General features: G+C 37.7%; 1 protein-coding gene across 1 annotated transcript in view; it reads left to right on the forward strand.

Moving 5' to 3' along the window:
- Nucleotides 1-13,552, forward strand: part of LYPD6B (LY6/PLAUR domain containing 6B) — a 52,568-nt gene extending 39,016 nt beyond the window's left edge. The window contains exons 2-6 of the mRNA XM_057415689.1: nt 4,704-4,775; nt 6,066-6,219; nt 7,305-7,403; nt 8,335-8,465; nt 9,893-13,552. Coding sequence (XP_057271672.1) covers nt 6,093-6,219; nt 7,305-7,403; nt 8,335-8,465; nt 9,893-10,057 — 522 coding nt within the window. The 5' untranslated portion in view covers nt 4,704-4,775; nt 6,066-6,092 and the 3' untranslated portion in view covers nt 10,058-13,552. The remainder of the gene's footprint in view (nt 1-4,703; nt 4,776-6,065; nt 6,220-7,304; nt 7,404-8,334; nt 8,466-9,892) is intronic.
- Nucleotides 13,553-14,647: the final 1,095 nt, after the last annotated feature.

The raw sequence follows: 14,647 nt of genomic DNA on the forward strand, positions 1-14,647 counted from the left end.
AAGACCAAATTTAATTCCAGGCATGGTTAAGTGTGCTGTGGGTGAAAATAAAGAAATGTGTTGTATTTAAAAATAATGTTGATAACTTGAATTTTATTCTGCTGTATTACTACTTGTAGATGTCTGTCAACGTAATGTAAAATCTGGTTTCCTATGTTGTATACTAATGCTACCATGCTGCAAGGCAAAAAATAAAAAAAATCATTTCAGGTCTGTAGGTAAGGAAAGGGAGAAGTTGTATAGCTTGTAGTTTGGATTTGTGGATCAGTAATACTATTATTTTGAGATTTTTAATCCTTCAAAAGTTTTTCTCTCCCCATCTCCCCTTTTTTTACTTTAAACATGCTCTGCCTATTTCCCAAGGAGAATGAAGGTTTTCTTTTATTTGTTCCATCCACTTACTCACTCGCTGAGTTTTGAAGTGGAGTAAGTGGTGGCTTATAGATCAAGTTAAATGGTCTCCAGAGAAAAACATAAGAATGGCAGTATTTGTCTAAGAAATGGGGAAACCAAGGAGCTATTTTTGTCCTTTTAGATAAGTTTTGGACTTCCTGATTTGTTGTAGGGAACACCTGATGATGTCAGGTATTGGTTTTAACTTTTTCAGCCCTTAACATACATACTTTTCCACCTATGTATTTCTAACTCTTATGTCCTGAAGTGGTATTTAACAAGCTTAACGTAAGCATTTGCAATTATCTAATAGCACCTGAAAATTACTTACTAAATGACAGGAGGAAGTTTCATTTGCATTCCATATCTCATGTTAAATCTGCTAATCCTCCAGAGAGTCTGCCAGGAAAAACAATGTAGACAGACTTGAATTTTATTAAAATCAGAAATCAAGCATACAGCTTCCTCCTATTCTGTTACACACTGCAACATAAATCTTAAAACCTCCTGGAATATATTAATTCTTTCAGCCATTGTATACCTCATTGTTTTCTTGATACGTGCTTCAGTTACAAGTTCGTTACAGCCCTTCCCTCTTGGGTCTTCTTCCCTCAGCCCAGGAAAGCTATGTCTCCATGTTTGCTCTTGTTTATATAAGTTAATCTTCTGTGTTGTGACAGTTTTTTCATTCATTAATGAGAGTTCCTAATTGGTCATAATGAAATGTTTATTCATACTACTAGATAATATTATATGAAAGTACGACAGAGATAAGAGACTATGAAGAAAATAAGCACTTTAAGGATTTTTGGATATGAGCAGCATTTTTTTTGCCAATATTTTCCTATTTATTTAAGAATGACTGCTGGTGCAGCTGTGTAACTAAGACCGTGTCGCACAGCATCCATTATTTATTGGCCTGGTTAGCAAACAAGGACACCTTTGACTACATCAAATCATGAGATCAATTTACTGTGCTTTACAACAGCTAAAGACTAGCTTTTTTGTATTTATATTCCCTAAAATTTTCCATTTGGCATGAGCTTCTCTGGGGAAACCAGCACAGGAAAGCAATAGGACCTTAGGGGAGGGGAGCAGGAGAAAGCTTGAATTTGTAGAAAGCTGGCACAAGTGTAATTGTGGCTTTTATTTGCTACCCAGGTGCATCAGATCAAGTTACGGGCCAGTCTCTTCATAAAGGCAAAATTTCGTCAAACTGCAGAAAACATGTGAAGGAGATTAATTTTGCAACTATTATGCTTTGAAAAGATACAATGCTTTATCTTCCCACAAAGTAAAAAAAGAAAAAAAGAAAAATTATACTGAGCTGCCCCAAATACATTACAGTATTTGCTACTTGATTAAAACTGGCTTGCCAATTTGAAAGTTACTTGCTTGAGGCATAGTTTAGGCCCTTGCAAAGGACATAAATAGAGCTGTTTTGCAGGGGACCCATGGAGAAAGATGTTGGCATTAAAGACAAAAAACAGGTTCTTGTCACACCTTTACCAGCAACACTCAAGCAGCCTGTGTGTGTTAAGGGCCTGATACTGCCCCACTGAAGCTAGCACAAACTGGATCTCTGATTGCCCACAGATGTAAGAGCAAGTTGACTGCGATCAGGAACTTAAAATTGGCACCTACTTGTGCTGGAGATACTGGAGTTATGTGTTTCTGGACTTCCTGTCCAGAGGAGGCCACAAAGATGCTCTGAGGGCTGGAGCACCTCTGCTACGATTACAGGCTGAGAGAGCTGGGCTTGTTCAGCCTGGAGAAGAGAAGGCTCCAGGAGACTTTAGAGCAGCTTCCAGTGCCTTAATTGGCTGGCAAGAAAGCTGAAGAGGGACTTTCTACAAGGGTCTGTAGGGATAGGATGAGGGGGAATGGCCTTAAGCTGACAGAAGGGATATTTAGATTAGATATTAGGAAGTTCTTCCCTGTGAGGCGTTGGCACAGGCTGCCCAGAGAAGCTGTGGCTGCCTCATCCCTGGCAGTGTTCAAGGCCAGGTTGGACGGAGCTTTGAGCAACCTGGTCTAGTGGAAGGTGTCCTTGCCTGTGACAGAAGTGTTGGAAATGGATGGTTGTTAAGACCCCTTCCAACCCACACTATTCCATGATTCTGCTGTATTCTTGACTTCACGCTTTGGCATCAGTTTCTATAATTTTTTTTTTTTTTAATAAAATTAAATTTGTAGCACTTCTGATTTTCAGCTGGTGAAGACTTTATGGTGTCTTTGTGTTTGAACTCCAGTAATGGATGACAGGAGATACTTATGGGAAAGAATAGCAAAGTACAAGCTGCAAATAGAGTTACAGTGATACTGATGACAACAGGAGAGACCTATCTTCTACATCAGAAAGAGGGGACATTACTGAAGAGCTGGCCAACTCAATTATGCATAATTGCATTTCATATGCTGTGCTTTGGGGTGGTTTTGTTTTTAAATCACCAAGAAAGAATTCTCCTCTGCGTGGGAAACAAAGAACCCTTAAGTTAGACTTTGTGCTTCTTTAGTTGTTGCCTTTTTATCGGATTGGCTGTTTTCATGGAAAGTATAATTTTATAAAAGTTACGTTAATGTATTTTGCTTCCGGTACTTAGGAAATTTTGTTACTACATTGACTTTAAATCTTCAACTCATTCAGAATAATAGGTGTGGTATTAATGTAGGGGTTTGGTACACTATGTTTTTTATTCTCTTGGTCGTATCATGTAAGCCTGATCCAAATACCATAAAGCAGAAGAGCAGGATCGAATAGCAGGGGAATTATTGTCTATGAAGAAAACCAGAAATTTGTCAGCTGGGATAGAAATTCTGTCACCTCTTGACACTGGAATAAAAGGTCATTTTGTAAGAAAAAGTTTGATCTGAAGACTATTAAATACTGATGGCAAAGGACAGAGTTTTGAAGCACTGATTTGAACTGTATGGAACGAAAGGAGACTTGAGGAAGAGCTGTTGTCTGTAAACATAAACTGGTAGAGCTAAGAATGCTAGAGAAAGGAGAAATTAGGTTGGAAGGTATTTGGATTATTCGTGAAGTTACTGTAGTGACAGGACAAGGGGTAACGGGTTAAAACTTAAAGAGGGGAAGTTTAGATTGGATATAAGGAGGAAATTCTTTCCTGTTAGGGTGGTGAGGCACTGGAATGGGTTGTCCAGGGAGGTTGTGAATGCTTCATCCCTGGCATTGTTCAAGGCCAGGTTGGATGAAACTTTGAGTGAGATGGTTTAGTGTGAGGTGTCCCTGCCCATGGCAGGGAGGTTGGAACTAGATGATCTTAAGGTCCTTTCCAACCCTAACTATTCTATGATTCTAAGTGTAGTAGCAGCACTGTCTCCTCTTTTCCCTTTCTCCTATCCTGTGTAGTGCGACATTTCAATGATCTGTTTTGGAAGACATTAAGGGTCATGAAATAGACTTTGCAGGCAACAGCTAAATGGCAGAATATGATGTGGGTTGATTTGTTAGCAGAAAAGCATCAAGTCATAATATAGAATCATAGAATAGTGATACACAGGTTTGTCTCCTGACAAATTAAAAAAAAAAACAACCACTAAAAGTAAGTGTACATTTGAATTGTGTACCTCGAGTGTGTGCTAGTGAGGCAAGTCAAGAGAGTTATAAACAGCCTGTCTTTGATGCTGCAGGATATCACTGTGCAAATAGTGTGTGCTTAATTGGAGAGAGCTGTAACTTTGTTTTAGATTTAATTGGGATTTTGCAGCGGTATTAGGGATTTGGCCAACATTTTTGTGTTTCTGTTTCAGTGAGGAATGAACTGCGGGGGACCTGTTTACTTTATAGTTTGCTAATAACCTCTAACCTTTAGGTTACCTTGCTGCTGATGAGTGCTTCTATTTTGGTCAAAGCATGTGTTGAAAGTTTGAATATCTCTAGAGTGTGAAATATTTATTCATCTGTTATTGTGTAGTCCCACCCAGGTCATTGCCTGAGTAATGTTTTTCCCTTGCAAGAGAAATAAACTCATCATTATGGAAGGACAGAGTAGTCTCATTGCTTCACTTTTTATCTGTCATTTGTCTTTCAAAACTTCGGGGTATCACAGGAAGGAGGGAATCTATTTCCGCAGTAGGATAGCACTCTGTAAGATAGAGCCACATTTTGTAGTTCAGGCGCTTCTTTGTATATTTTGTTATGAAAACCACCACACTTCCAGGTTTCTTTCTTAATTCTTAATTTAAATAAGGACATATAGTGTTTCAGCTAACTAGTTCCTTCAGGACAGAATTATGACTATCAGTTGCTGTTTGTTTCCCACACATTCTTCTTAATCCTTCCTTAGATCCTGGGCTACAATCAGAAGAAATCTTAACCGTTCACAGAAAATAGTCTTGGAGGTGCACTGAAACGAGAGGTATGCCACGGCTTTCTCAATATCTACTGAATTATATTCATATTTGCAAAACAAAACTTAAGCTAAGCCCCCAGTGTATAAAGTTGAACTTTCTATTGATTGGTTTGTTGTCAAAGCCATCTTTCAAATAATTCCCATCTGTGTAAATTGCAAAACCCAAACCAACCAAACAAGCAAACAAAAAAAAAAAAGAAACCAAGGAAAAGAAGTCAAATCCTTTGACTTCTCTGCCATGGTATGAGTACCATTTTCAGTTCAGTGCTTGGATTCATTTGGAGCTTCCTGCACAGGTGTAGTGTGCATCTACACAGGCCTTTGCAGGGGTATGCAGAGCAATTTCTGAATGAATGCATTTGGCAGCTCAAAGTAACATCTCTGGTTTGGCAGGAGCCTCCACTCAAGCTGGTTTCTCCTGCTGGGAATTTGCATGGGCGGGGTGCCATTTAAGCTGGTTCTGTCTCTTAATACCTGAACTAGGTCTCCAGTATCATTGCTATTTGCCATACATACCTCTGTGTGTGTGTGTACATCTAAATATCAAACTGACCAAAATGTTCATCAGTTAGTTCTTCTTCTCCACAAAGCCCTTATCAAAGTACCTAGGAGGACCCAAACAAATGTGCCCATAACCTCTATCACATCCTCTGAACATGCTGCTTTGCAATTCTCCAAGACTTGTGTACCATCATCAGGTGTCTTCCTTAGCGTCTCCGTAGTATGCGCTTTAAGAAGAAATAATTTGAATTTACACTTGCAATTTTTAACGATGTGCCACTGGAAAGCACACTTACAATTCAGATGATGTAGCTTATCTGAAGACAATAGACATAAACTGATCTGTGTCAGATAAGGAATTTGACTTGAGTTCTAGGCTGTTGGTGTTAAAAATGGCATTTGTCTGTGTTTTGCTTTCTTTAATGGTATTGTAATCCTGTCTGTTTCAAGTACGATATAAAGGAGTTCAGTTTTCATGTTGATTTTTAGGAATGCTTATAAGAATTCTGTGAGATTGTCATTCCTTGGAAGGGTAAATGGGTTAAAGAAATATTGTCAGCTTTTTTGTTTGTGGAAGTTTAAAGACTCTGTACAGGATCCTGGCCAGCAGAAGGCAGTAACTGCTCAGCTTTGCACTGATCATCATTACATGTTCACTTGCATTAGCCGTCTTCACAGTACAGACCTACGGACCGAATTTTCAATGTTTTAGGAACACTTAATAGGAAATTTCTTGTTATACACACTCAGTTCTTTATGATTCCCTCTAAATAATGTGTTCCCTTTCTTTCTTAGGCCCAAGGGTTTTACTTTTCATGTACAATGGTACTCAGCATGTTGTTATTCTATCCCATGCTGGCCGGAGCCTTTCTTCCGTTCTTCATCCTTTCAGGAAATAGGGTTTCAGCTGAGAACATCAACTTTTACAATGTGAGACCTCCACTAGACCGTAAGTAGAGAGTTAACACTTTTTTTGTGTATGCAATTGTAGCTTAACATTTTAGTTAATTACCATATTCTTTCAATCCTTTGTTTTTTAGGTGTTTGTCTTCTTCAAATATAAAGGATAAAAAGTTTAAAATAAAACTGCTTTTCAACCCACAGCAGTTTAGTTTATTTCTAAGATTTTAGAAGTAGACTGAAAGAAAACAAAGACTTGCATGCGTTGCTCAATTAAAGAATTCATGAGGGCTTTCACATTTTAAGTGCTTTTATTCTATTTTTCTGTCTCTGAAATGTCTTCCTACAGAGCAAATTATGCAGTGGGTTTCTCAGAAATAATACAGAACAGATGTTTTTGTCTTTTATCTTGTTGAGGTTTTTTTGTAAGGGAAAGAATAGGTGTGCTGTAAGCAATTAATTCAAACTGAAGGCAATTAAAAACCTCGTGAGACCTGTGAAGCCAGTTGTCACTAATAGCATCATTTTTTTTTGCCTCTTATCTAGCATCAGAATCATTCTATCCCTTCACTTAAGGAGAGAAAATTTTAATTATACATATCATTAAAATAGTCAGGACAGCTAGATATAATAGGTATATATGTGCATCTAGGGAACTGTACATCTTAAAATCATTTATATATTTGTATAATGTAAAGAAAGTTTTAAAATAGTCCTCTTCAGAGCTGGAGGTTAAGATCTGAAGCCAATTTTGAAGATGTAGGTTTTTTCATCAAATGAATCTGTCGACAGTGTTTGCGTATGTGTATTAACATACATGTGGATTTAGTATCATGGGCATACATCTAAGGTGTTCTCTTTCTCCTGTTTTTCCACCACTACTTAAATGGTATTTTGGATTGTGACAGAAGGAAAACAGGAGAAGGTGTTTTAAAGTTCAGACAGGCATAGCAAAACCAGTTAAAAATGTAAAATCTTTCTACAAAACTTGTTGCATAGGTGTCCTACAGTGATGTATCATTGAAAATATGTATGTAATACGTTTTTGTAAGCAGTGTGTGTACAAGCTCAGTATTATTTTGAATTTTTTTTTATTAATACATGCAAACTTACTATATTTTAATACTTTTAAAGCCACTCCATTTCCAAACAGTTTTAAGTGCTTTACTTGTGATAATGCAGTGGACAATTACGACTGTAACAGATGGGCTGAAGATAGATGGTGTCCTGAAAGTAAGTGCATCTGTACTAAGGGGATTCTTTGTGATAGTTGTATTTCCTTCTCCTTGACTCAGCCATCTTGTAGAAGTTGAACTGAATAGGATTAACATGCCAACACAGTGGTGTCCTCAGTTATATTGTTAGCAATACTGAATCATGCGTTTCTGCTGAGGTGAATGTTTTGACCATTTCAGAGTGCAAAGCTACAGTGAAAAATAATTTATATCTACATTTATGTAATAAACATTCAATATAATATATAACAATACAATATATATAGTATATATATAGTATAGTAGGTATATTAACAATATATCAACTACATGTGTGTGGATATACACATAGCTATGTGCTTCCTAGGAATTAAAGATGTTGTTTAAAAAAACTCTAGAATTGCCTTTGCAAGCTTATCCCCGTCTTTTTGGATATCATCCCAACATGAAATATTCTCCCTATGCTGTAGGCTTGCTTGTAAAGCAGCAAGACCTGAACGACTGGGCATCATACTTGTATGAGAGAATAATAGATATGTAGAAAAGAGTGGAAATATGCTTCCTCATTTTTCTTTGCAGTCATATTCACAGTAACAGTGGGAAAGTGGAAGAAAAAAGCTAGAGGAATGAGGAAACGCGTCCAAAACAAAGCAAGCAAGAATGGTCTGCAAGAAAGAGTAGAGAATGGAAGATAAATGTGTAGATTTTAGTACTAAAAAGTAGTTTAAGAGATAGCAGCCTTTCTGGAGTTTTGAAGGATTAGTTAAGTTGAAGATTTCATCATTAATTAATTTCTTGCTAAATGGTATTATAATTAAGTTGCACAATGGCTTTATATAGCCAAAATAAGTATTTTTATGAGAATATTTTTCTAATTAGTGTGAAGCTTTTAAACCCTGTAAAAGAATGCATACTTTGCCTAACTAAACATTTCAAATTTTATTTTGTAGGTACTCAATACTGTTTGACAGTTCATCTCTTCACAGACCATGGGAAGAGTACATCAGTCACCAAAAAGTGTGCCACTGGAGAGGAATGCCATTTCGTAGGCTGCCACCGTCACAGGAAAAGTGGCCACACAGTAAGCACTGCTCTTTGTGCCAGAGCAACACATTGGTTTTGAGGTTTGCATTTCAGTACTTGTTTTTCCTGATGAGCTGAAGAGGATGTGCCAAGATACACTCTCCAGTATTTAACAATAGACATCAAATTTCTGCAACAGAAGCATGACTACCCCAGTCTTCCTCCTTTCCTGTTTGTGTTGCTGTATGACAGGATGTAATAACAACTTCTAAAGAAACATCTGAGCTTTCTGGGGCAGTGTTAGTGTGTACCAAATGCATGGGCCTTGCTTTCTGAGTAAGGTGCCCAGGTAGGCTATGCAACCTGTGCTGATACTTGTGGTGCTGCAGCTGTGTCACTGTCAGCACCTGAGCAAACCAGACTGGGAGTAAGGTACTGCATAACACAGTTCTCTGCATAACACAGCTTGGACAACACTGCCCAGCACACAAAGTGAGACTACTTGTCCATGAGGGCCATACTCTTAAGCAAGATACAACTTGAGTTTTTGTTACATGACAAAACCCTTGAACTGCTGACTTCTCTCATGCTTTGGATCCTAGGTAAAAGCTTATTCTTAATAATCAGACATACCCTACCAAAGTGTTATTCTTGACTTACTGCAGTAAGTCAAGTCCTGTAGGAGGAAGTCCAGAGGAGGCCTTGAGGATGCTCAGAGGGCTGGAGCACCTCTGCTACGGATACAGGCTGAGAGAGCTGGGCTTGTTCAGCCTGGAGAAGAGAAGGCTCCGGGAGACTTTAGAGCAGCTTCCAGTGCCTTAATGGGCTGACAAGAAAGCTGAAGAGGGACTTTTTACAAGGGTCTGTAGGGATAGGATGAGGGGGAATGGCCTTAAGCTGACAGAAGGGATATTTAGATTAGATATTAGGAAGTTCTTCCCTGTGAGGGTGGTGAGGCACTGGCACAGGCTGCCCAGAGAAGCTGTGGCTGCCCCATCCCTGGCAGTGTTCAAGGCCAGGTTGGACGGAGCTTTGAGCAACCTCGGCTAGTGGAATGTGTCCCTGCCCTTGGTAGGGGTTTTGGAACTAGATGATCCTTAAAGGTCCCTTCCAAACCAAACCAAACCATGATTATCCACTAATTCCTTAGTAGTTGTGAAAGTTAGTTATGTTATTTTTAACATGAAAGATTTCAGACAACAAAACCGAACTTGTCAGTACAGTTAACATGGCTGTATTCATCACATCGTAGTTCTGAAGCCTGGTGAGAGCACTAGCTTGTGAGTTTACTCTAGGAAGGCTGGGCTGCATGATTTGGAAGAAGAGTTGTAGCATATATGCTCCAACTGCTGCCTTTGGTCAGGCTGCCAGGCAGAAACAATGAGTCTGTTTAGGTGTAACCTTTGCAACCTGTTGATAGAACATATATCTTTAAAAGCTACTGCTGAATTAGCCTATGTCAAATGATCTCCTTTTTCTCCACAGGAATGTATTTCTTGCTGTGAAGGAATGATTTGCAATGTAGAAATACCAACAAACCACACAAATGCAGTATTTGCTGTATTGCATGCCCGAAGAACATCAGATGGCAACAAGTGGACAGTCAACATTGCAGTACTTGTGTCAGTCATGGTGGCCATGCTGTTGTGATGCAACACCCTCCTGTTAGATCTGCTTGAGAGGGTCTGCCTGTCTGTGTGCTGTCAGAAACTGTAAGAAGATTGGTTTAGTATGTGCAAGGAGAAATCACTGATACTTCTTAATTATGGGGACAGTGGAAAGGAAAGGGTACATGATGAAGTCCTTGGATATTTTAGTGAAGATACTTCATATAGCCTGCAGTATTCCAAAAAAAGCTAAACACAGCCACCCACTGATTGGGATGAACTCACGTTATTATAATTCACTATTTTATGATAAAAATGCACATATGCTTGGCATGTTTTTTGAACAGAGAAAAGTATCTGTAGACAATCACAAGATAAAAAAGAACTGTCAGTGGATGATGTACCAACAAGTATCTCAATGGCAACTCTTTTTAAACTGGTTTTCATTGTGCATAAATAACAAGGAGTTTCTTGTCTTGATCAACAGATGTATTTAAGCTTATCTTCAGTTATGGTTTTCATAGAGAACATGTATGGTTTTCATAGAGAACATATATGATAAATTTATTTTTCTGTTTTGACCAGAGCTGTTGTTTCTACTGGAAATAATACAAAATAATTCTTTTTATCTTTCCTTCCTGTAAAATGTCTCACACTCAGATTTTAAACCAGTGTGAAATTGTGTAGAATTTCTGTCTAAAAACAATGAATTGTTTGAGCGCCTAAATCAGAATTCCTTCACCATGCTAAAGGGATCATTTTCTTTTAGTAGTGTCTCGCCTCAGCTGAATCTTTGTCATATTGTTCAAAGTGGTGGTAATACCATGACTCTGAAATTGGAGGTACAGTCAAGCAGCTGTGTTATCATAAAAATTGTAAGTGAGCACTTGGTATAAACAAAGAGAGAAGCCTACCATGTTCTGTCTTAATTTGCAGAAGTTTCTCCCAGAAATATTGCCGTCTTTGATGTGTCTTCGACTTGTAAGCCTGTGCTATTGGACATCCCGGGCTTCCGGACATCATTGTTACACAGCTTTGGCACCCTCATTTGAAACGTTTGGGTCGAGATTCTATTTTTCAGTACAGCTAAGGATTTGACCTGCCTAGCACTTTGCTGTTTTCTTTTTCTAAACTATTTTATTAATTTATTAATATACTGATTTGATTATGAATAAAATAGGTTGTTCTGATCTTTCCCTGTTTTCAATTTCTCATTTCTTAAATGAGATGGTTCAAATTATGATTAACTGTTGAAATAATTTTCAGGAAGGACAGATTATTGAAACTTACTCTCAAAAAGAGAGTCAAAACTGTTCTCTAAAAAATTCAAGTAACTATAAATTGGATTTTTTTTTTTTTACATAAATGTTGGCTTGATTATTTGCAGGTTTATGTCACTAAATTTATTTAGACATTTAGCAGTTGAAAAAGAGATTCTGGACCATTTTTGGTTTTGTTTATATTCTAAAAATGCCTACACAATATTTTTGGAATATCTGAATATGTCTAAAAACCCATGATTCGTTGACAGGCAATGGTGTAGCTACAAAAACTGGGTGGGAACACTTTTTCCTTGCTAATACAAAATAGTTCTTGCTGTCTAAAGCCAGATTTTCCAAGCTGTGGGTTCTCACGACTGTTGCTGTGCCATCCCACAGGTAGACATGATGAAGATGTTCCAAGGAAATTTTAACTTTGTTCAGTGATCACCCCTAGGTAATGTACCTGTAATATTAGTCGTGGTGTCAGACACAGTGACAAGCACATTAAATATTTTTCATCATTAAACATCATGTTTTTGCTGTATGATGCTTGAATTTCTTTGCTTGTGGGAAATTCATTCCAGGTTTGCTCTCTGCTCAAAGTTGTCTTCACGTTTCAGGTCATGGTATTTTTCCTGGGTTTGCCTCTAAGCACTAGATGATCCCATAATTCAGTTTCTGGGAACAATTATTGCAGTCTTAACCAGGCCTTAAAGTATCCTATAGTCTTCTATGACTTTACTGTAAGTAATTTACAGTAATCTAAGTGCTGACAACTGTTTACACTGCAAATGCCACTCCAGAACATTTGAGAGTGCCGGGGAAACTCTGGAAGCTGCCCAGAGAGAGGGCTCAGGGGCAAACAAAATGGGCTGCAAGTTCTCTACAACTGCCAAGAGACCTTTGGGAAGGGATGTCTCCAGGTGTTTGTTTTCCTTGGTTAAACTGAATTATTTTTTTCCCCATTTGCAAGTCTGAAAAGTTAAGAAATTTGCTCATAATTTAAATACTTAATGCATTTGGTAAATAATTGCTTGGAATTAAAAAATAAAAATAAAAATGAAGAATTCCACTGACATGACAAAATAGCATGCTTGATTTTAACTGTCATCTTTTTAAAACTAACAATGAAGACAGCAACCTGTCTGAAATATATGAAAGCATTTGGTGATGCCAAAAGTTTATTTTTTAGCATAATAGAATTCCAGTAGTGGAGGATATTAAGGATGAGTTCTAGTCATCTTGTACATCAATATATTTGTTATTGCAAAGATTAGGAATATTGTTTCTAGAGAAAATGAATATGCAAAAGCTGTTAATGCAATATTAATGCTGCACAAATAGGCACTTGGCTGAAGAAATATAGAATTTAAGAGTGAGTATTAATTTTATCCTTTGCTGTGTTTTATGTATGTAAAAAACTGTATGCTTCTGCTCACATTCAATTTTAGCCCAGTGTTAAATGCTAACATTTTAGAAAAGCTGTATGTGCTGATTGTTAGAGAAAATAACCAGAGCACGTATTTTTGGCGTGACTAATGATTGACTGCATAGACAATCTTAACATTAATTTATGGTAGAACTTTTATATTTTATTAAATAGATTCAAGTATCAGCTGTATTTTCTCTTTGGATATTTGTCTGAAGTACTCATGGAAGAACTTAAAAGAGTTTTAAAAAAATCATTTTCAGGTGTTCCATAATGTATGTATTTCATGCATCTCAATTTTGGTTCACAGATGTCATCACTTGAATCTGTATGACTTGTTAGTGCCTAAATTAGCCCCACAGCTTTGGAAAGGACATATCTGTAAATGCACATCCATAACTTAATATGTAGACATGTGTTTGCTCATATTTCTATGTACATCCAGCTTCCAATAGTAACATGTTAAATACTGTATTGTCTGTCAGTAATGGCGCAAGGTGTTTATCTCTGGAGATAACAAGCACTGGGTAAAATCAGTGGGTGCCAAACTCATGTGCTTTCATGGGCAAAGTGGTCCCCTTGTGTTACCCTTAGAAACTGAAAAGAATTTATGAGTAATGGCAAGTAAATCAATTTGTGCAGTTGAGGGAAGTGTCATTTTATGATATATGTGTAATGATTATTTTTGTTTTACCTTGCACTGGACAGTCTGTAGAAGATTTATTTTTAAAAGCTTAAATAATTCTTCACTCTTCAGTGTTGGTTTGTGTGATGCTTTCTCATTGCTGCGTTACTGTTGTAAAACTTCTCCAGGAATGTCACTTTTAATTAAAAATATTAAAATGTTTCTGTTGGAAAACGTTTGTGATGAAAAAGGTAAAAATCCTTTTGCGGCTTAAGACCGCTTGCTTGTTGAACATGTTGAGCAGAAGTTGCACTGAGGGCAGATTCTGTGGATTTTTTCACTTAAGATTTATGCTAGAAATTCATGGAGAGGCAGTCTAGGAGGGATACAGAGGATACAGCAAGGTAGGAGGGATGCACAGCCAGCCAAAGACATGGGAATCAGCAAGCCTGGACAGGAGAGAGCACTTGAGCCCTGGGGTGAAGGGGGGGGGGGGGGATGGGACAGATGGTTATTTTGACTTTCCTGGTTGATGTAATTGTTTCCAGGGACCTCTGATTTTCCATTGAGTGGAGATTTGCTTTTCCCCCAGGCAGCGTAAGTCAGAACCCTTTCAGTGATGTGAACGAGCTCTGCCACTTCAGAAAATGGAAATAGTGAGAAACCATTCATCTCAGCTTGAGCCAGCTGAGAGAGGAGCACCTTCCCATCAGTTTGTCACAGATACATGAAGCTGAACAAGCGTGGTGCATATCAGCAGATGCACATTTAATTCTGGTTTCTAGATGAGAGTCACCCTTTTCTCCTGGCTTTACACTGTGAGGTGTGGCAGTGTAAACTGTGTAGCTCTATTGAAGAAAAGATCACTGGTACAAATAATCTATATATGTATGTCTGTGTATCTTGGGGAGACTGCTTCTTAAATAAACTCCTGCTACAGGTAAGGAAAGGCTGGCAGAATTAATTCAGTATAGTTTATAATTTCGTGTGCTTTGATTTTTACTAGCAGTGACTTCAGGAATCTTTAGGGAGGATTATTATCATGCTGGAGCAGTTTATCCTGATAATCATGCTACCCAGAGGCATTGAAAAGGCATGAAGAATACTAGAGTTAATTCGCATGTCTGAAAATGTGATTACTGTAATCATTACTGAAATAATTTTAGGTATAGCTTTGTAGTATTTAAGTGGAAATAAGCTTTTACTATCACATTTAATCAGAAAAAATTTCAGAGAGATATGTGTTTCTGCACTGGCCACTTATCAGAAAAAGTGAAGTCCAGGTGCAGGTTAAAATTCCAGATTAAGAAAAGGAAC

The sequence above is a fragment of the Pezoporus wallicus genome, unplaced genomic scaffold, assembly GCF_028554395.1.
Source record: "Pezoporus wallicus isolate ANWC-B61680 ecotype Strahan unplaced genomic scaffold, APGP_CSIRO_Pwel_v1 contig_736, whole genome shotgun sequence".
In the NCBI taxonomy this organism is placed as follows: Eukaryota; Metazoa; Chordata; class Aves; order Psittaciformes; family Psittacidae; genus Pezoporus; species Pezoporus wallicus.